Genomic DNA, 22560 nt, shown 5'->3' with positions numbered 1-22560 from the left:
ATTAATTTCTTCTCTTTTGCTATATATTACATCTCATTTACAAGCCTGTAATAAAATATAGATCAGAGAAAAGCAGAATAAGTAATTGAATGATTTAATGTAGAATGCATAATGCTAAAAAGCCTATTCTTTTTTTTTTGAAGAAATGAAACACTGTCTCTAGAAATATGAACAGTAGTTGGGGGAATTTGAGGATTTATCGGGATCACTCTCCAGACATAATGGATGTGATTGGGGGGATTGGAGATTGAAGATTTATCGGGATCACTTTCCAGACAGAATGGATGTGATTGGGGGGAATTGGAGATTGAAGATTTATCGGGATCACCCTCCAGACACAATATATGTATTGAGGGGCTCCCACTTTGGCTGGAAGAGAAAATTCCACTGAATTGCTCCAGTGTTTCCCCAATGAACTGCAAATTTTACAACTATACTTTGCAGGCTTCAGATCTATGTTGTTTCTACAAACAGCCTGCAATTTATGTTCCAAAAAATGATTTAATGTGTCTGGGTAACAAAATTCTATCATTCTTTGTGTGCTGCTGGAAGATACATTATAGAAATGGGTCATTTCAGTTAGAAAGGATACTATTCACTACAAGTACAGAAACATTATTTTCTAATCAGAACAAAACTATTTTGCAGTTTCCTTTAAGATAATAAAGATAAAAACCAGGACATATGCATTGACTGTTTCCTCTGCGACACCCTGGTCTACTCCTCAGGCACCCCCAACCTACCTCCCCACTTCCAACCACATCTTCCGATGCAACCACAGGAGACACAATACTTGTCCCTTTACCTTCTTCCTTCTCATCGTCCCGGAGCTCAAGACGTTCCTTGCCTGGTGAAACTGTGATTTACTTGTACTTCTTTCAATTAGTAACTGCATTCACTGCTCATCACATCATCTCCTCCATGTTGGGGAGAATAAATGCAGATTGGGTGTCTGTTTTGTCAGTGAGTGTGACCACAAGCTCCTGCTTTCCTGTCATTTTCATTCTGGTCTCGATTTCCACACTGCTGTCTCTAGGAACATAGGAGCACGAGTCGGCCATTCAGCCCATTGAGCCTACCCTGCCATTCAATATGATCATGGCTGATGATCCACTTCAATGCCTTTTTCCCACATTATCCCCATATACCCTTATGTCATTTGGATTTAGAAATCTGTCAATCTCGGCTCTAAACATATTCAATGACTGAGCTTCCGCAGCCCTCTGGGGTAGAGAATTCCAAAGATTCACAACCCTCTGAGTAAAGAAATTTCTCCTCATCTCTGTCCTAAGAGGCTTCCCCCTTACTTTGAATTCTCAGCCTGCTGCCTGGTTCTAGTGAAGTTTAGTGTAAAGCTCAAGGATCAGCAGATCATCTTTCAATTCAGTTCTTTACAGCCTCTACAGTCAACAACCAGTTTAATAGTTTTACAGCAGAACCTCTGTCCTCAGTCTATTTTATATTATTTTATTCAGCAGCTGTTGGTGGTGACCTCCATTTCCCCATTGACACCTCCTCTAGACAACCACAACTTATATTTATATTGTGTCTTTAACATAATGAAACATCCCAAGAAGCTTTGCGGAAGCATTGCAAAACAAAAGACGACACCGAGCCACATATTGGGTCAGATGACCAAAAGCTTGGTCAAAGAGGTAAGATTTAATGAATGTCTTGAAGAAGGAAACTGAAGTGGAGAGGCAGAGAGGTGTAGGGGAGTGTATTCCAGAGCCTGGGGCCTAGGCGATAAAGACATGGCCACCAATGGTGGAGCCTTTAAAGTCAGGGATGCTCAAGAGGCCAAAATTAGAGGAGGGCCAGTATCTTGGAGGGTTGTGGGATTGGAGTTGATTACAGAGATAGGGAGGTGTGAGGCCATGGAGGGATTTGAAAACAAAGATGAGAATTTTAACATGAAGGCACATTGCTTGACAGGGAGCCAATATATGTCAGCAAGCACAGTGGTGAAAGCGGAATGGGACTTGCAGTGAGTTATAACCATTTTTACTTTCTTTCCTTATCCCATTGTCATTTCTTCCAAAAATATACTTTATTCATAAAATCTGTAAAAGTACATTACATAATCCTTAAACACGGGTGAGGTCCCGGAGGACTGGAGAATTGCTAATGTTGTCCCCTTGTTTAAGAAGGGTAGCAGGGTAATCCAGGTAATTATAGACCGGTGAGCCTGACGTCAGTGGTAGGGAAGCTGCTGGAGAAGATACTGAGGGATAGGATCTATTCCCATTTGGAAGAAAATGGGCTCATCAGTAATAGGCAACATGGTTTTGTGCAGGGAAGGTCATGTCTTACCAACTTAATAGAATTCTTTGAGGAAGTGACAAAGTTGATTGATGAGGGAAGGGCTGTCGATGTCATATACATGGACTTCAGTAAGGCGTTTGATAAGGTTCCCCATGGCAGGCTGATGGAGAAAGTGAAGGCGCTTGGGGTCCAAGGTGTACCAGCTAGATGGATAAAGAACTGGCTGGGCAACAGGAGACAGAGAGTAGCAGTAGAAGGGAGTTTCTCAAAATGGAGACGTGTGACCAGTGGTGTTCCACAGGGATCCGTGCTGGGACCACTGTTGTTTGTGATATACATTAATGATTTGGAGGAAAGTATAGGTGGACTGATTAGCAAATTTGCAGACGAAACTAAGATTGGTGGAGTAGCAGATAGTGAAGGGGACTGTCAGAGAATACAGCAGAATATAGATAGATTGGAGAGTTGGGCAGAGAAATGGCAGATGGAGTTCAATCAGGGCAAATGCGAGGTGATGCATTTTGGAAGATCCAATTCAAGAGTGAACTATACAGTAAATGGAAAAGTCCTGGGGAAAATTGATGTCCAGAGAGATTTGGGTGTTCAGGTCCACTGTTCCCTGAAGGTGGCAACGCAGGTAAATAGAGTGGTCAAGAAGGCATACGGCATGCTTTCCTTCATCGGACGGGGCATTGAGTACAAGAGTTGGCAGGTCATGTTACAGTTGTATAGGACTTTGGTTCGGCCACATTTGGAATACTGCGTACAGTTCTGGTCGCCACATTATCAAAAGGATGTGGATGCTTTGGAGAGGGTGCAGAGGAGGTTCACCAGGATGTTGCCTGGTATGGAGGGCGCTAGCTATGAAGAGAGGTTGAGCAGATTAGGATTATTTTCATTAGAAAGACGGAGGTTGAGGGGGGACCTGATTGAGGTGTACAAAATCATGAGAGGTATAGACAGGGTGGATAGCAAGAGGCTTTTTCCCAGAGTGGGGGTTTCAATTACTAGAGGACACGAGTTCAAAGTGAAAGGGGAAAAGTTTAGGGGGGATATGCGTGGAAAGTTCTTTACGCAGAGGGTGGTGGGCACCTGGAACGCATTGCCAGCGGAGGTGGTAGATGCGGGCACGATGGAGTCTTTTAAGATGTATCTAGACAGATACATGAATGGGCAGGAAGAAAAGAGATACAGAACCTTAGAAAATAGGCGACATGTTTAGAGAGAGGATCTGGATCGGCGCAGGCTTGGAGGGCCGAAGGGCCTGTTCCTGTGCTGTAATTATCTTTGTTCTTTGTTCTTTGTATAACAATTCAAATTTGACATGACATAAAGTGTAATACAGATCAGTTTCTTTCAATACAATACATGAAGTGCCTCACTACACTTACCAATCCAGGTTATATTTTACAATGAACATGTCATGTCAAACATTCTCTGGTGTATACAGTCCGAGGGGTTTTATACTATTCCCAGTCCCTTGGTATGTTATGGCAGGAGGGAAGTGCAGTCACCTTTCCTCATTGAGCCTTTGCAGCTGTCTCTATAAACTTTAGTGCATTCTTCAGCAAGTAGTCCTGGACCTTGGACTGTGCCAGTTAGCAACACTCAGCCATCGGCAGCTCCTTGTACTGGAAGACCAGCAAGGTTGGTTTCCCCAGGCTCCATCATCCTTTTCCCCTGGACTCTCTCCTGGCTCCATCATCCCTTTCCCCTGGACTCTCTCCTGGCTCCATCATCCCTTTCCCCTGGACTCTCTCCTGGCTCCATCATCCCTTTCCCCTGGACTCTCTCCTGGCTCCATTATCTCTTTTACCAATTTTTTTCCCCGAAAATATACTTTGTTCATAAAATTCCGTAAAAAATACAGTACAAAACAGTCCCAAGTAGACATTCCAGAAAGTGCAAAAGAAATCAATTTTCTTCAAAACAGAACGTGAGTTACCTCACAACTCTTCCATTCCATTTTACATGCAATGTTAATTTGCATTACACAGCAAAACCATATTTTGGTGTACACAGCCCAAGGGGTTTTACACAGGTTCCAGCCCCTCGGTTCACTATGGCGGGAAGACCTCTCACACAAACTTTCCCCATTGAGACTTTGCGGCGGCTGCACCAAGCTTTCGTGTGTCCCTCAGTACGTAGTCCTGGACCTTGGAATGTGCCAGTCTGCAACACTCAGTCGATGACAACTCTTTGCACTGGAAGACCAGCAAGTTTCGGGCAGTGAAAAGAGCATCTTTCACTGACGGTCCTCCAGCAGCAGTTGATGTTTATCTCCGTATGCGTCCCTGGGAACAGCCCATACAGCAGTGTTAGAGCTGCTCGGGATGAACCTCAACAAAAACCACTGCATCTCTTTCCACACCTGCTTTGCAAAGGCACATTCTAGAAGGAGGTGGGCAACAGTCTCTTCCCCACCATAGTCACCTCGAGGGCAGGCGGAGGCAGTGATATTCCGGGCGTGCAGGAAGGATCTGATGGGGTGGGCCCTTCTCACCGCCAGCCAAGCTACGTCTTGGTGCTTGTTTGAAAGTTCTGGTGATGAGGCATTCTGCCAAATGACTTTTGCAGTCTGCTTGAGGAACCATCCGACAGGATCCACCATTTCCTTTTCCCAGAGGGCCTTGAGGACATTCCACGCAGACCTGGAGGTCAAAGGTGTTTTTCTGCACAAACTTTTCCAAGAAGGATCGGTGGTACGGCATAGTCCAACTGGATGGAGGGTTCCGCGGAAATGTGGCCAGACCCATCCTTCACAACACTGGGAACAGAGAGAACCTCAGCACGTAGTGACACGTGGTGTTTGCGTACTGAAGTTCTACGCACAGCTGGATGCAGCTGCACACAAAAGTGGCTATCAGGATGAGGGCGACATTTGGTACGTTTTTTTCTGCCCTTATCCAAAGGTTTGAACATCGTGTCCCTCTAGACACAGTCCATTTTGGATCTCCAGATAAAGTGGAAAATGCTCGAGTGACCGTCATGGTGCAGGAGTGGGGTATGGGCCAGACCTGGGCACATACAGCAAAAACATTAGTGCTTTGCACCTGATGACCAGGTTCTTAACCACAATGGAGGATTTGGTACACGCCCCGGCCCCCCCAAACAATATCCCCAGCACCTTTAGGTAGTCTGATCTGACGGTGAAGGGGACAAAGGCTCAGTCGGCCCAGTTCCTAAAGAACATGGCCTTGCTCTTACCGCAATTTACTTTGTCTCCCGAGGTCAGTTCGAACTGGTCGCAGATGCTCAACAGCCTCCGAACAGAAGGTGGATCCGAGCAGAAGACGGCAACATCGTCCATGTACAGGGAAGTTTTAACCTGAGTGCCTTCGCTGCCTGGGATTGTCACCCCTCTTATGCTTGCATCTTTCCTAATAGACTCAGCAAAGGGTTCGATACAGCAAACAAACAAGACCGGGGAGAGAGGACAGCCCTGTCTGAATCCAGATTGGGTCAGGAAACTTTCTGATTCCCACCCATTGATTGAGACTGCGTTACTAATGTTTGTGTCCAGCAGTTTGATCCAATGGCGGATTCCCTCCCCAAACCCCATTTTGGAAAGCACGTCCATCATGTATGTGTGCGATTGCCTGTCAAAAGCCTTCTCCTGGTCCAAGCTGATGAAGCAGGTGTTCACCCCCCTGTCCTGCACAGAGGTGATCATATCCCTGAGTATCAGGAGACTATCAGTGATCTTCCTGCCGGGTACAGTACTGGTCTGATCAGGGTGATCCTGCTATGTCAGACTGCCATGATCTGCCCCCTGTCTCCCAACTCAACACCAACACCGCCCTCCACCTTCCCTTTCCTCCTGCACCCGCTTTCCTTGCCTCTGCACTCACTTTCCCTCTTCTGACCATGTCTCCCGGTCCTGAACTGTTAACTCTCTTTCTCTCTCTATATAATCAGCCGGACCTGCTCAACATTTCCACCATCGTCTGGTGTGACGCTGGAGAGTGACACCCCTCTTCAAACCCGCTCCTCCTACTGGCTGAGACCGGGGATTGACAGTCCGCTCCCACTAATCAGGACAGGGGGTCCGCAAAGTCCCGCCCACTTCAGTGACCGGCAGTTGGTCGCGCGCTCTCCGGAGGCTTGAAAGAAAAAACGAGTCTGCGGCTGAGCCGGCCGAGCAGCGAGCGTGTCGTCAGAGCCCCGCCGACGGCGCATGTCCGCGATCTGACGCAGTGCGCCTGCGCCGAACTCCACGCACAGATTGATGTTGAATTTCAGTCAGTTCAAATAAATACTCAACGCGCAGGCGCAGTGTAACGGTCAACATAAACTGCACAGGCGCAATGCTACGGCATACCGCACACGCAGGCGCAGTGGTACTTCCTGCTGTTGATCGGGGAGCATTTGTGAGAGACGGTGAGAAATAATTCCAATTTGAGTATGAATGTGGAGCGTAGTAGACAACATGACAGTGCTAATATCTATCATAGTGCCCGTGTTTTGATATAAATACAGTGAATGCTTTGGGGTTGGTTCAACTGCATTTGAGAGAAAATGGCGCATTTCCTGCAACAGAAATCGCAGTGAAAACAAACAGCAAAACAGACCAGAAACAGTAAATAAACTGGGGAGGATGGACCGAGTGAGATTGGACAGTGTGTAATCCGGGGAGGATGGACCGAGTGAGATCAGACAGTGTGTAACCCGGGGAGGATGGACCCAGTGATATCGGACAGTGTGTAACCCGGGGAGGATGGACCCAGTGAGATCAGACAGTGTGTAACCCGTGGAGGATGGACCCAGTGATATCGGACAGTGTGTAACCCGGGGAGATGGACCCAGTGAGATCAGACAGTGTGTAACCCGGGGAGGATGGACCCAGTGAGATCAGACAGTGTGCAACCCGGGGAGGATGGACCCAGTGAGATCAGACAGTGTGTAACCCGGGGAGGATGGACCCAGTGAGATCAGACAGTGTGTAACCCGGGAGGATGGACCCAGTGAGATCAGACAGTGTCTAACCCGGGGAGGATGGACGCAGTGTGATCAGACAGTGAGTAACCCGGGCAGGATGGACCCGGTGAGATCAGACAGTGTTTAACCCGGGGAGGATGGAGCTGGTGAGATCAGACAGTGTGTAACCCGGGGAGGATGGACCCAGTGTGATCAGACAGTGTGTAACCCGGGGGGGGATGGACCCAGTGTGATCAGACAGTGTGTAACCTGGGATGGATGGACCCAGTGAGATCAGACAGTGTGTAACCCGGGGAGGATGGACCCAGTGTGATCAGACATTGTGTAACCCGGGGAGGATGGACCCGGTGAGATCAGACAGTGTGTAACCCGGGGAGGAAGGACCCAGTGTGATCAGACATTGTGTACCCGGGGAGGATGGACCCACTGTGATCAGACAGTGTGTAACCTGGGGAGGATGGACCCAGTGTGATCAGACATTGTGTAACCCGGGGAGGATGGACCCAGTGTGATCAGACAGTGTGTAACCCGGGGAGGATGGACCCAGTGTGATCAGACGTTGTGTAACCCGGGGAGGATGGACCCGGTGAGATCAGACAGTGTGTAACCCGGGGAGGAAGGACCCAGTGAGATCAGATAGTGTGTAACCCGGGGAGGATGGACACAGTGTGATCAGACAGTGTGTAACCCGGGGAGGATGGACCCAGTGAGATCAGACAGTGTGCAACCCGGGGAGGATGGACCCAGTGTGATCAGACAGTGTGTAACCCGGGAGGATGGACCCAGTGAGATCAGACAGTGTCTAACCCGGGGAGGATGGACGCAGTGTGATCAGACAGTGAGTAACCCGGGCAGGATGGACCCGGTGAGATCAGACAGTGTTTAACCCGGGGAGGATGGAGCTGGTGAGATCAGACAGTGTGTAACCCGGGGAGGATGGACCCAGTGTGATCAGACAGTGTGTAACCCGGGGGGGGATGGACCCAGTGTGATCAGACAGTGTGTAACCTGGGATGGATGGACCCAGTGAGATCAGACAGTGTGTAACCCGGGGAGGATGGACCCAGTGTGATCAGACATTGTGTAACCCGGGGAGGATGGACCCGGTGAAATCAGACAGTGTGTAACCCGGGGAGGAAGGACCCAGTGTGATCAGACATTGTGTAATCCGGGGAGGATGGACCCACTGTGATCAGACAGTGTGTAACCCGGGGAGGATGGACCCAGTGTGATCAGACATTGTGTAACCCGGGGAGGATGGACCCAGTGTGATCAGACAGTGTGTAACCCGGGGAGGATGGACCCAGTGTGATCAGACATTGTGTAACCCGGGGAGGATGGACCCGGTGAGATCAGACAGTGTGTAACCCGGGGAGGAAGGACCCAGTGAGATCAGATAGTGTGTAACCCGGGGAGGATGGACACAGTGTGATCAGACAGTATGTAACCCGGGGAGGATGGACCCAGTGAGATCAGACAGTGTGTAACCCGGGGAGGATGGACCCAGTGAGATCAGACAGTGTGTAACCCGGGGAGGGATCGACCCAGTGTGATCAGACAGTGTGCAACCCGGGGAGGATGGACCCACTGAGATCAGACAGTGTCTAACCTGGGGTGGATGGACCCAGTGAGATGAGACAGTGTGTAACTGGGGGAGGATGGACCCGGTGAGATCAGACAGTGTGTAACCGGGGGAGGATGGACCCAGTGAGATCAGACAGTGTGTAACCCGGGAAGGATGGACCCAATGAGATCAGACAGTGTGTAACCCGGGAAGGATGGACCCAGTGAGATCAGACAGTGTGTCACCCGGGGAGGATGGACCCAGTGAGATCAGACAGTGTGGAACCCGGGGAGGATGGACCCAGTGAGATCAGACAGTGTGTAACCTGGGAAGGATGGACCCAGTGAGATCAGACAGTGTGTAACCCGGGGAGAATGGACCCAGTGAGATCAGACAGTGTCTAACCCGGGGAGGATGGACCCAGTGAGATCAGACAGTGTGTAACCCGGGGAGGATGGACCCAGTGAGATTAGACAGTGTGGAACCCGGGGAGGATGGAGCCAGTGAGATCAGACAGTGAGTCATCCGGGGAGGATGGACCCAGTGTGATCAGACAGTGTGTAACCGGGGGAGGATGGATCCAGTGAGATCAGACAGTGTGTAACCCGGGGAGGATGGACCCAGTGAGATCAGACAGTGTGTAACCTGGGGAGGATGGACCCAGTGAGATCAGACAGTGTGCAACCCGGGAGACTGGACCCAGTGAGATCAGACAGTGTGTAACCCGGAGAGGATGGAACAGGTGAGATCAGACAGTGTCTAACCCGGGGAGGATGGACGCAGTGTGATCAGACAGTGAGTAACCCGGGCAGGATGGACCCGGTGAGATCAGACAGTGTTTAACCCGGGGAGGATGGAGCTGGTGAGATCAGACAGTGTGTAACCCGGGGAGGATGGACCCAGTGTGATCAGACAGTGTGTAACCCGGGGGGGGATGGACCCAGTGTGATCAGACAGTGTGTAACCTGGGATGGATGGACCCAGTGAGATCAGACAGTGTGTAACCCGGGGAGGATGGACCCAGTGTGATCAGACATTGTGTAACCCGGGGAGGATGGACCCGGTGAGATCAGACAGTGTGTAACCCGGGGAGGAAGGACCCAGTGTGATCAGACATTGTGTAACCCGGGGAGGATGGACCCACTGTGATCAGACAGTGTGTAACCTGGGGAGGATGGACCCAGTGTGATCAGACATTGTGTAACCCGGGGAGGATGGACCCAGTGTGATCAGACAGTGTGTAACCCGGGGAGGATGGACCCAGTGTGATCAGACGTTGTGTAACCCGGGGAGGATGGACCCGGTGAGATCAGACAGTGTGTAACCCGGGGAGGAAGGACCCAGTGAGATCAGATAGTGTGTAACCCGGGGAGGATGGACACAGTGTGATCAGACAGTGTGTAACCCGGGGAGGATGGACCCAGTGAGATCAGACAGTGTGCAACCCGGGGAGGATGGACCCAGTGTGATCAGACAGTGTGTAACCCGGGAGGATGGACCCAGTGAGATCAGACAGTGTCTAACCCGGGGAGGATGGACGCAGTGTGATCAGACAGTGAGTAACCCGGGCAGGATGGACCCGGTGAGATCAGACAGTGTTTAACCCGGGGAGGATGGAGCTGGTGAGATCAGACAGTGTGTAACCCGGGGAGGATGGACCCAGTGTGATCAGACAGTGTGTAACCCGGGGGGGGATGGACCCAGTGTGATCAGACAGTGTGTAACCTGGGATGGATGGACCCAGTGAGATCAGACAGTGTGTAACCCGGGGAGGATGGACCCAGTGTGATCAGACATTGTGTAACCCGGGGAGGATGGACCCGGTGAAATCAGACAGTGTGTAACCCGGGGAGGAAGGACCCAGTGTGATCAGACATTGTGTAACCCGGGGAGGATGGACCCACTGTGATCAGACAGTGTGTAACCTGGGGAGGATGGACCCAGTGTGATCAGACATTGTGTAACCCGGGGAGGATGGACCCAGTGTGATCAGACAGTGTGTAACCCGGGGAGGATGGACCCAGTGTGATCAGACATTGTGTAACCCGGGGAGGATGGACCCGGTGAGATCAGACAGTGTGTAACCCGGGGAGGAAGGACCCAGTGAGATCAGATAGTGTGTAACCCGGGGAGGATGGACACAGTGTGATCAGACAGTATGTAACCCGGGGAGGATGGACCCAGTGTGATCAGACAGTGAGTAACCCGGGCAGGATGGACCCGGTCAGATCAGACATTGTGTAACCCGGGGAGGATGGACCCAGTGAGATCAGACAGTGTGTAACCCGGGGAGGATGGACCCAGTGAGATCAGATAGTGAGTAACCCGGGGATGATGGACCCAGTGTGATCAGACAGTGTGTAACCCGGGGAGGATAGACCCAGTGAGATCAGACATTGAGTAACCCGGGGAGGATGGACGCAGTGTGATCAGACAGTGAGTAAACCGGGCAGGATGGACCCGGTGAGATCAGACAGTGTTTAACCCGGGGAGGATGGAGCCGGTGAGATCAGACAGTGTGTAACCCGGGGAGGATGGACCCAGTGTGATCAGACAGTGTGTAACCCGGGGGGGGATGGACCCAGTGTGATCAGACAGTGTGTAACCCGGGATGGATGGACCCAGTGAGATCAGACAGTGTGTAACCCGGGAAGGATGGACCCAGTGAGATCAGACAGTGTGTAACCCGGGGAGGATGGACCCAGTGAGATCAGACAGTGTGTAACCCGGGGAGGGATCGACCCAGTGTGATCAGACAGTGTGCAACCCGGGGAGGATGGACCCACTGAGATCAGACAGTGTCTAACCTGGGGTGGATGGACCCAGTGAGATCAGACAGTGTGTAACTGGGGGAGGATGGACCCGGTGAGATCAGACAGTGTGTAACCGGGGGAGGATGGACCCAGTGAGATCAGACAGTGTGTAACCCGGGAAGGATGGACCCAATGAGATCAGACAGTGTGTAACCCGGGAAGGATGGACCCAGTGAGATCAGACAGTGTGTCACCCGGGGAGGATGGACCCAGTGAGATCAGACAGTGTGGAACCCGGGGAGGATGGACCCAGTGAGATCAGACAGTGTGTAACCCGGGAAGGATGGACCCAGTGAGATCAGACAGTGTGTAACCCGGGGAGAATGGACCCAGTGAGATCAGACAGTGTCTAACCCGGGGAGGATGGACCCAGTGAGATCAGACAGTGTGTAACCCGGGGAGGATGGACCCAGTGAGATTAGACAGTGTGGAACCCGGGGAGGATGGAGCCAGTGAGATCAGACAGTGAGTCATCCGGGGAGGATGGACCCAGTGTGATCAGACAGTGTGTAACCGGGGGAGGATGGATCCAGTGAGATCAGACAGTGTGTAACCCGGGGAGGATGGACCCAGTGAGATCAGACAGTGTGTAACCTGGGGAGGATGGACCCAGTGAGATCAGACAGTGTGCAACCCGGGAGACTGGACCCAGTGAGATCAGACAGTGTGTAACCCGGAGAGGATGGAACAGGTGAGATCAGACAGTGTCTAACCCGGGGAGGATGGACGCAGTGTGATCAGACAGTGAGTAACCCGGGCAGGATGGACCCGGTGAGATCAGACAGTGTTTAACCCGGGGAGGATGGAGCTGGTGAGATCAGACAGTGTGTAACCCGGGGAGGATGGACCCAGTGTGATCAGACAGTGTGTAACCCGGGGGGGGATGGACCCAGTGTGATCAGACAGTGTGTAACCTGGGATGGATGGACCCAGTGAGATCAGACAGTGTGTAACCCGGGGAGGATGGACCCAGTGTGATCAGACATTGTGTAACCCGGGGAGGATGGACCCGGTGAGATCAGACAGTGTGTAACCCGGGGAGGAAGGACCCAGTGTGATCAGACATTGTGTAACCCGGGGAGGATGGACCCACTGTGATCAGACAGTGTGTAACCTGGGGAGGATGGACCCAGTGTGATCAGACATTGTGTAACCCGGGGAGGATGGACCCAGTGTGATCAGACAGTGTGTAACCCGGGGAGGATGGACCCAGTGTGATCAGACGTTGTGTAACCCGGGGAGGATGGACCCGGTGAGATCAGACAGTGTGTAACCCGGGGAGGAAGGACCCAGTGAGATCAGATAGTGTGTAACCCGGGGAGGATGGACACAGTGTGATCAGACAGTGTGTAACCCGGGGAGGATGGACCCAGTGAGATCAGACAGTGTGCAACCCGGGGAGGATGGACCCAGTGTGATCAGACAGTGTGTAACCCGGGAGGATGGACCCAGTGAGATCAGACAGTGTCTAACCCGGGGAGGATGGACGCAGTGTGATCAGACAGTGAGTAACCCGGGCAGGATGGACCCGGTGAGATCAGACAGTGTTTAACCCGGGGAGGATGGAGCTGGTGAGATCAGACAGTGTGTAACCCGGGGAGGATGGACCCAGTGTGATCAGACAGTGTGTAACCCGGGGGGGGATGGACCCAGTGTGATCAGACAGTGTGTAACCTGGGATGGATGGACCCAGTGAGATCAGACAGTGTGTAACCCGGGGAGGATGGACCCAGTGTGATCAGACATTGTGTAACCCGGGGAGGATGGACCCGGTGAAATCAGACAGTGTGTAACCCGGGGAGGAAGGACCCAGTGTGATCAGACATTGTGTAACCCGGGGAGGATGGACCCACTGTGATCAGACAGTGTGTAACCTGGGGAGGATGGACCCAGTGTGATCAGACAGTGTGTAACCCGGGGAGGATGGACCCAGTGTGATCAGACATTGTGTAACCCGGGGAGGATGGACCCGGTGAGATCAGACAGTGTGTAACCCGGGGAGGAAGGACCCAGTGAGATCAGATAGTGTGTAACCCGGGGAGGATGGACACAGTGTGATCAGACAGTATGTAACCCGGGGAGGATGGACCCAGTGTGATCAGACAGTGAGTAACCCGGGCAGGATGGACCCGGTCAGATCAGACATTGTGTAACCCGGGGAGGATGGACCCAGTGAGATCAGACAGTGTGTAACCCGGGGAGGATGGACCCAGTGAGATCAGATAGTGAGTAACCCGGGGATGATGGACCCAGTGTGATCAGACAGTGTGTAACCCGGGGAGGATAGACCCAGTGAGATCAGACATTGAGTAACCCGGGGAGGATGGACGCAGTGTGATCAGACAGTGAGTAAACCGGGCAGGATGGACCCGGTGAGATCAGACAGTGTTTAACCCGGGGAGGATGGAGCCGGTGAAATCAGACAGTGTGTAACCCGGGGAGGATGGACCCAGTGTGATCAGACAGTGTGTAACCCGGGGGGGGATGGACCCAGTGTGATCAGACAGTGTGTAACCCGGGATGGATGGACCCAGTGAGATCAGACAGTGTGTAACCCGGGAAGGATGGACCCAGTGAGATCAGACAGTGTGTAACCCGGGGAGGATGGACCCAGTGAGATCAGACAGTGTGTAACCCGGGGAGGGATCGACCCAGTGTGATCAGACAGTGTGCAACCCGGGGAGGATGGACCCACTGAGATCAGACAGTGTCTAACCTGGGGTGGATGGACCCAGTGAGATCAGACAGTGTCTAACCCGGGGAGGATGGACCCAGTGAGATGAGACAGTGTGTAACTGGGGGAGGATGGACCCGGTGAGATCAGACAGTGTGTAACCGGGGGAGGATGGACCCAGTGAGATCAGACAGTGTGTAACCCGGGAAGGATGGACCCAATGAGATCAGACAGTGTGTAACCCGGGAAGGATGGACCCAGTGAGATCAGACAGTGTGTCACCCGGGGAGGATGGACCCAGTGAGATCAGACAGTGTGGAACCCGGGGAGGATGGACCCAGTGAGATCAGACAGTGTGTAACCCGGGAAGGATGGACCCAGTGAGATCAGACAGTGTGTAACCCGGGGAGAATGGACCCAGTGAGATCAGACAGTGTCTAACCCGGGGAGGATGGACCCAGTGAGATCAGACAGTGTGTAACCCGGGGAGGATGGACCCAGTGAGATTAGACATTGTGGAACCCGGGGAGGATGGAGCCAGTGAGATCAGACAGTGAGTCATCCGGGGAGGATGGACCCAGTGTGATCAGACAGTGTGTAACCGGGGGAGGATGGATCCAGTGAGATCAGACAGTGTGTAACCCGGGGAGGATGGAACAGGTGAGATCGGACAGTTTGCAACCTGGGGAGGATGGAATCAGTGAGATCGAACAGTGTGTAACCCGGGAGACTGGACCCAGTGAGATCAGACAGTGTGTAACCCGGAGAGGATGGAACAGGTGAGATCAGACAGTGTGTAACCCGGGAGACTGGACCCAGTGAGATCAGACAGTGTGTAACCCGGGGAGGATGGACCCAGTGTGATCAGATAGTGTGTCACCTGGGGAGGATGGACCCAGTGAGATCAGACAGTGTGTAACCCGGGGAGGATGGACCCAATGAGATCAGACAGTGTGTAACCTGGGGAGGATGGAACAGGTGAGATCGGACAGTGTGTAACCCGGGAGGATGGACCCAGTGAGATCGGACAGTGTGTTACCCGGGGAGGATGGACCCAGTGAGATCGGACAGTGTGGAACACCAGGAGGATGGACCCAGTGAGATCAGACAGTGTGTAACCTGGGGAGGCTGGACCCAGTGAGGTCAGACAGAGTGTAACCCGGGAGACTGGACCCAGTGAGATCAGACAGTGTGTAACCCGGGAAGGATGGACCCAGTGAGATCAGACAGTGTGTCACCCGGGGAGGATGGACCCAGTGAGATCAGACTGTGTGTCACCTGGGGAGGATGGTCCCAGTGAGATCAGACAGTGTGTAGCCTGGGGAGGATGGACCCAGTGTGATCAGACAGTGTGTCACCCGGGGAGGATGGACCCAGTGAGATCAGACAGTGTGTAACCTGGGGAGGATGGACCCAGTGAGATCAGACAGTGTGTAGCCTGGGGAGGATGGACCCAGTGTGATCAGACAGTGTGTAACCCGGGGAGGATGGAGCCAGTGTGATCAGACAGTGTGTAGCCTGTGGAGGATGGACCCAGTGTGATCAGACCGTGTGTAACCCGGGGAGGATGGACCCAGTGTGATCAGACCGTGTGTAACCCGGGGAGGATGGACCCAGTGAGATCAGACAGTGTGTAACCCGGGGAGGATGGACCCAGTGTGATCAGACCGTGTGTAACCCGGGGAGGATGGACCCAGTGAGATCAGACAGTGTGTAACCCGGGGAGGATGGACCCAGTGAGATCAGACAGTGTGTAACCCGGGGAGGATGGACCCAGTGTGATCAGACAGTGTGTAACCCGGGGAGGATGGACCCAGTGAGATCAGACAGTGTGTAACCCGGGGAGGATGGAGCCAGTGTGATCAGACAGTGTGTAGCCTGGGGAGGATGGACCCAGTATGATCAGACCGTGTGTAACCTGGGGAGGATGGACCCAGTGTGATCAGACCGTGTGTAACCCGGGGAGGATGGACCCAGTGAGATCAGACAGTGTGTAACCCGGGGAGGATGGACCCAGTGAGATCAGATGTTTGCCTCAAGCACAGAGGTAAAATGCCACATTTCCATATTCATTTGTGAAGGTTTGTGGGAATTCCAGGTGGGTGAGTTGGGGATCTGAGAAAGGGACTGAATTCACCAGACACACAAGGCCCTGATCCTGAAGACGTGGAGGATCCCGGCAGCTGTTGGTCCCTCTGTTACCTCAGCAATCCAAGAGACAGTTTCTATTACAGTGTCAGTATGTCCACGGTGCCGAGAAAAAAGTCACGTTTCTGCCGCAAACACTGGTTGTTTTCCTGTAGCCCAGTTGGACAGACCGTGGATCTGTGGAAAGGAACAAAATCAAACAGAAAGATTTGTCTCTTAAATTTCACTTTGATGGGTTAGAAGACAAGTGTACATTACATTACCTCACACCGCCTGCATCCTTCTCATTTTCTGTTATGCCATCGTTAGATCTCCTGGTGAATGACGGAGTGATGAGAAACGTCCACAGCTGGATGTAAACAGGGATTGTCGACTGAGGAACAACAGCAGGTGAACTAGCACAGGATTGTGAAAGCACCAACCAGAGAGAACGCTTTGATTCAAAGAGCTTCCATAGATCGACTGGGGAGAAAGGTAAGAGAAAGTCCAATTTACTCTGAGAAACACTGGTCCTGTAGACAGTAAAAAGCTAATGAGGTAAGGTAGGAAATGGTGAGAATGAGATTGGGAGAGTCTGACCATCGAGAACAATTACCCAGAATGAGGCCGTGCAGTGGAATGTGAAGTGAGATCAGTTTCTGTCTCAAAATACACAAAAACCAGAAGCACCTTCATAACCACAGAGAGGCCCAAGTGAATCTTGTGTACAATTTTGAGTAAAGGGATTTGATCTAAGGGGTGACTCTCGTCTTGGGCAGAGCCCAGCATTTGGACACCTGCACCTGTCTGTTTATTACGTGGGGCTGAACTCACACCAACATCATCTGATCAGTGTTAAAATGTCTCAGATTTGGGGACAAATCAAATAGGAGATTGAACTGTGAAACTCATTCCTGTCAATTCACTGAACACGATGCAGAGACAAACCTCAAAGATCAGCACGGCCTCTGACCAGCAGATGTGGTGTATTGTCAGATAGTGAATGCTGAACACAGCTTCATTACCTTTCAACAAACCCAATGTTTAGTACTGGAGATGGTAAAAGACATTAAACACCGGGTGAGTGTTTACCTCCTATTTCATTGGTCACAGGGACACATAATATAGAAATCAAACAACAGTGGTCAAAGCAAGCAGGGAATGTGCTTCCAAAATCAATGTTGGATACAAAGCCAACATCAGTTTCCTAGTGTATTCTGAAATAGAATCCAAACCAAGAAAACACAGAATCTAGTCTGAAATGGGGTGAGGAATGATATTAGAAATAAAGCAGAAAATGCTGGAAATACTCAGTGGATCAGAGAGTATCTGTGGAGAGAGGAAGGTGGGGTTAATGTTTCAGATCCTGATCCTGTTCTCAGGAATGGTAATCAACCTGAACCATGAACCTCACCGTCCTCTCCCCCCCCCCCAGACACTGTCTGACCCACTGAGGGTTTCCAACATTTTATTGGTTTTTTTCAGACTTCCAGCATCTCCAATATCTTGCTGTCTCTAAAATATAAGTTTACTTTTGAGTTGGTTTCCTTCCTTGCCGGCCCTGTGGAGGGTTCTACGACAGCCCCCTCGTTGAGACCGTCCCCTCCCCTAACCCCTGGACCTCCACTACAGCCGCCCATGCCCACCCCCCGACACAGCCCGCGTTCATCCACTGACCCGATCACTACCCGGACAAGACTGAGAACCAAAAACGAACCTAAACCCTCTTCGGAACCATCCAAGTTACTCCCTAAAGAACTATACCAACGAGAAGATGACTCCGATATGGGGAACACGGACACTGACGACGAGGGCAATATTTGGTACGGTCAGAAGGAGCCCAGGTTTCGCTGGAACCCTCCTTGTTCCCCGCCATTCTTGACACACGCACTTGTCCAGGCCTCCTCCAGTCTCACATTACAGAAACTGGTCCATATTTATACCACGCACTCAGTGGTGGCCTTACTCACAAGCCAACAGACCCAGCACCTCACTACTGCCCGGCAAAGTCACTATGAGATATCGCTACTGCAGAATTTCCTTATATCCTTTCACTATTGTTCAGCCATCAACCCAGCCCTCTTTCTTGAAGATCCTCCGTTCACTCTGTCCAGTCCCCCTCATGATTGTATCGAGTTAAACCACCACCTCACGGTCTCCCGTTCCGACCTCTCCGACCAGCCCTTTCTGAACGCGGAGCTGATCCTATACGTTGACGGCAGTTCCTCATTAACACCTGACGGCCAACGCTCTGCTGGATACGCTATTGTGGATGATCACCACGTCCTGGAAGCAGCTGCCTTCCTGGAATCTACTTCAGCTCAGAAAGCTGAACTCTTTGCCCTGACCCGTGCATGTATTCTGGCCCAGGACAAGGTTGTGAACCTTTATACGGACTCCCAATACGCTTTCGGAGTCGCCCATGATTTTGCCCAACTTTGGTCCCAGCGCGGATTTTTCACATCTGCCGGCACGTCCATTCGCAATGGGGTCTACGTTGAGAATCTTTTACAGGCTATCCAGTTGCCCCGACAATTGGCGATCATTAAATGTCCTGCTCACGTTCCCCTTGATTCTGATGTCGCTCAAGGTAACAATAGAGCTGATTTGGCAGCCAAACATGCTCGCACCTTATGTGCTTTGGTAGTCCCTCAAATGATGAACAGGAAAGAACCTGATTCAGTGATTCCCACTTCTGATACCGAGGCTTTACCGAGCATTGAGGTTGTTTCTAAATATCAGAGGGACACCTCTGACTCAGAAAAACAGGTTTGGCAGTCCTCGGGTTATACCTTTGACAACAAATCCAACCTTTGGACTTCCCCTGCAGGGCAGGTCTGTCTGCCCGATGCGTTTTTACCATTATTCTTGGACTCTGTCCACACATGTACACATCTTGGCAAGGAGGGAATGGTAAAATTATTATTGCAATCCTGGTGGAGCCCGAATTTCTCTTCAAGCGCTGAAAGAGTGGCTGCAAGGTGCACAACTTGTCAGAAATACAACATTGGCCAGGGCGCAAAATGTAAGCAGGGCTCCACACCCTTGCCAGATGGACCTTTTTCAACTGTTCAGATTGATTTTATTGAATTACCCCGTGTACATAGTTACAAATATTGTCTTGTTTTATTCGATGTTTTTATGAGGTGGATAGAAGCTTACCCCACAGTAGATAATACTGCTGAAACAGTGGTGAAAATATTGATGAAGGATGTCATTCCAAGGTTCGGCATACCTCACACTATAAGTTCAGATAATGGTCCACATTTTGTGGGACAAATAAACGTTGAATTATGTTCGGCATTAAAAATTAGACAACAATTCCACTGTCCACAGCGGCCACAAGCTGCTGGAGTAGCGGAAAGAGCTAACCAAACATTGAAAACCAAACTTGCAAAATTGACAATCGAAACTGGACTAAATTGGCTTCAGGTCTTACCAATCGCCCTGTTTCATATGAGGATCACTCCTCAAACAGCTCATGGACTCTCGGCGGCCGAAATATTATATGGCCGACCAATGAGGACTCCATGAACCACTGACCCTGTGGGAACTCTAGATCTGTAATGAGTGACCAGATGATATCTTACATGATGGCACTAACCTCTGCTCTCAAAGCTCTCCATTCGCAGGTTAGAGCGGTCCAGAAAAAAAATGCCAAGGGACTGATGAATCACCAGCCGACTGGTCGAGCGATCTGAAACCCGGCGATTTCATCCTGATTAAAGAGTGGAACAAGCGGAAGCTCGGCACCCGGTGGAGAGGACCGTACCATATCATCCTGACAACCCCTACAGCTGTCAAGTTAAAAGGAAAACCAAAATGGGTTCACAAGAGCCATTGCAAAAAAGTCTCCTCAGCTTTGGACTCTTAGTTGCGATAACCTACATTGTCACGGTCACCCAGGTCAAAGGATTGAAGGATAATCTTTTCCACCAGGTCCATACCAAATTGTATGGAAATCGGACTGTATGTTACCCCTTGGCCAGATCGGTTGAGGCCTTATTTGTGGCCACTCCTGGTTGGAACCCTCTCCAACTGTACACTGTCGAGACATCAGGTCAACCCTGTGAGGGACAGGAGGGCAGATACAACAGGAGTATGCAGGGAAGATGTGTAGAATTAATAGATCCCACTCATCCCAATTGCAGGGGGGTGCAGGGGACAGGGGGGACTAGCTGTTCAAAGAGGGAGGATTTTCCCCTGTGTTTTACGGGACAGGGCTGGGGATGTGCCTATGCCCTCGTCCCTAAGAACGCTACTTGTGTACAGAGACAGTGTGCTCGCCAGCATTGCCAAATACACCGAGGCCAGTTTTCATGTACATGTAATAAGGAAAGATGTTTCAACGTCACGGCAGGCAGGCAATTCATTTGCGGCCATTGTAATGGAACCCATGTGAGCTCAGACGCATGGTCGTATCCATTCGATTCGCACCAAATGATCGGGTCAAATGGAAGATCAACCGACCCCCGCAACTGGTGGTACGTCCAGTTCACACAGATCAATAACAAAATTATTACATGTTACCGAGCCAAGAGGGGATTCATGTTTCTCCTCAACGGCACTTACACAACGGCAACACCAACTCTCCCGATTCGTTTTGCAGTCGGAGCAATAGGACCACTCACCGTCCCATGCCCCCAAGAGACTCTCACACTCGCAGGAGAATAGTGGCCCGGGCTATCAGTTCAGACTTCTGCGCCGATTGGAAGGATCCTATTACCCTGGGATCGTCACTGGGCTACGGATTCCTTAGTGCTCTCTCGCTGGGAGGATCGGCGGGAGTCGTAGCTGCTAAGAATAGGAATTATCTCATTTGCGGCCTAACTATCCTGGGAAATAGCACTAGAAGGGGTCTGGAAGCCATCAATCGAGAGCTGTCCGAACTGCGACTATACACCCAACAGACCCGTTATGCTATAGACTACCTCCTGGCCCAGCAAGGGGGAGTGTGTATGATCGTGGGGGACAAATGTATTACCAATGTACGGGATGAGTCGCTCAACATCACCGAGGCCATTAACGCCATTAAAGACCAGCTTGATGATTTCAGGCAGGGCCCTAAAGTAGGAGAGGATTGGCTGTTTGGCGGTGGCTGGGGAACCTGGATTATGCATTCTTTGGTAATAGTCGTGGTTATGCTCCTTTTTTCCGCCTTCCAAAGCATCATTAAGTGCCTCCTGACCCGATATTGTGGGGAAATGACTACCATGACCCAGCTCCCCGTACGTTATCGTCCCACCGCTTCGGAGCCTCCCAGAAGCACCTCTGCTACTGACGAGGTGGAAATCAGGGAGGTTACCCGACTGGCAGGTATTGATGTTGAAGGACTTAATGATCACGACTACTTTAAGCCCCCTACCTCTCCGCTCCGCATACGATGATGTTTTGTTGTCATGATATGATAAAAGGAGGAAATGTGGAAACTTGCTCGGACTCCTAGCCCTGACCCAGAAAAAACAATGAAAACAAGTTTTAGAGAAAACGAGACTAAACTCCCGGCTGCATGATCTGCGAGGTCATGTCAGCAGTAAAATGTTCCATCTGGTTTGTTCGGATAAGAAAGCTCAGCAGACAAAAATGACTCATTCACTAACTATTGCAAGTTCGTGACCTCCAGATTGGGTGTGCTAACGCTTCAGAAACAGTGATAACAGGATGCAGCTTGTACCTAATCTAACCACACTAACTGTCTCAAGGTGTAGACGGAACCCATGACAGATATGGGGATGTGAGCAAAGAATAATCTGCTGAACCTTCTGCTTCTGTAAATTGCTTATGCAACCACACTAAATTTAGAATAACAAGTGACGCTCTGAAATGTATAAATGCTACTCGCATTGTTTAAACTGAACTCACTTGTGACACTGTCAGTGGGGCGTGTGCTCCTGCGCAGTAGAATCAGCTGAGTTCAGCTTGCAAGCAATAAAGAGTAATTGATTTCGAATGGTGTCGAGACTTCTTTACCTATACAGGTCCGAACCGATTCCTACACATCCTCCTTCAGTGCCTCTCCTTCATTGTCCAGCTCAATGGGACTGAACTCACTTGTTTCCACTCTTACCCATCCAATGATAGCCAGAGAATCTTGTTCAGTGGCTTCTCTTCCTGCCCCTGCACCATTGCCTCTGGAGACCCCCATGGATCTCTCCTCACCCCCTCCTATTTCTCATCCT

General features: G+C 51.0%; 1 protein-coding gene across 2 annotated transcripts; it reads left to right on the top strand.

Annotated features, from left to right (window-relative positions):
* The first annotated feature begins 6541 nt into the window (after positions 1-6541).
* On the top strand, positions 6542-22331 carry LOC137385132 (endogenous retrovirus group FC1 Env polyprotein-like). 2 transcript variants are annotated; one of them, XM_068059956.1, is made up of 3 exons: positions 6542-6645; positions 16712-16876; positions 20014-22331. In XM_068059956.1, the coding sequence occupies exon 3, from the start codon at positions 20905-20907 to the stop codon at positions 21766-21768; it is 864 nt and encodes a 287-aa protein (XP_067916057.1). In that variant the 5' UTR covers positions 6542-6645; positions 16712-16876; positions 20014-20904; the 3' UTR covers positions 21769-22331. The 2 variants fall into 2 exon arrangements, with proteins under 2 accessions (XP_067916057.1, XP_067916056.1); XM_068059955.1 differs by having other exon boundaries at positions 20000-22331.
* The last annotated feature ends 229 nt before the right edge of the window (positions 22332-22560 follow it).

The sequence above is a fragment of the Heterodontus francisci genome, chromosome 28 (assembly GCF_036365525.1).
Source record: "Heterodontus francisci isolate sHetFra1 chromosome 28, sHetFra1.hap1, whole genome shotgun sequence".
NCBI classification, from domain to species: Eukaryota; Metazoa; Chordata; class Chondrichthyes; order Heterodontiformes; family Heterodontidae; genus Heterodontus; species Heterodontus francisci.
Note: the sequence above shows the minus strand (reverse complement) of the source record. Positions and strands in the feature narration are given on the sequence as shown.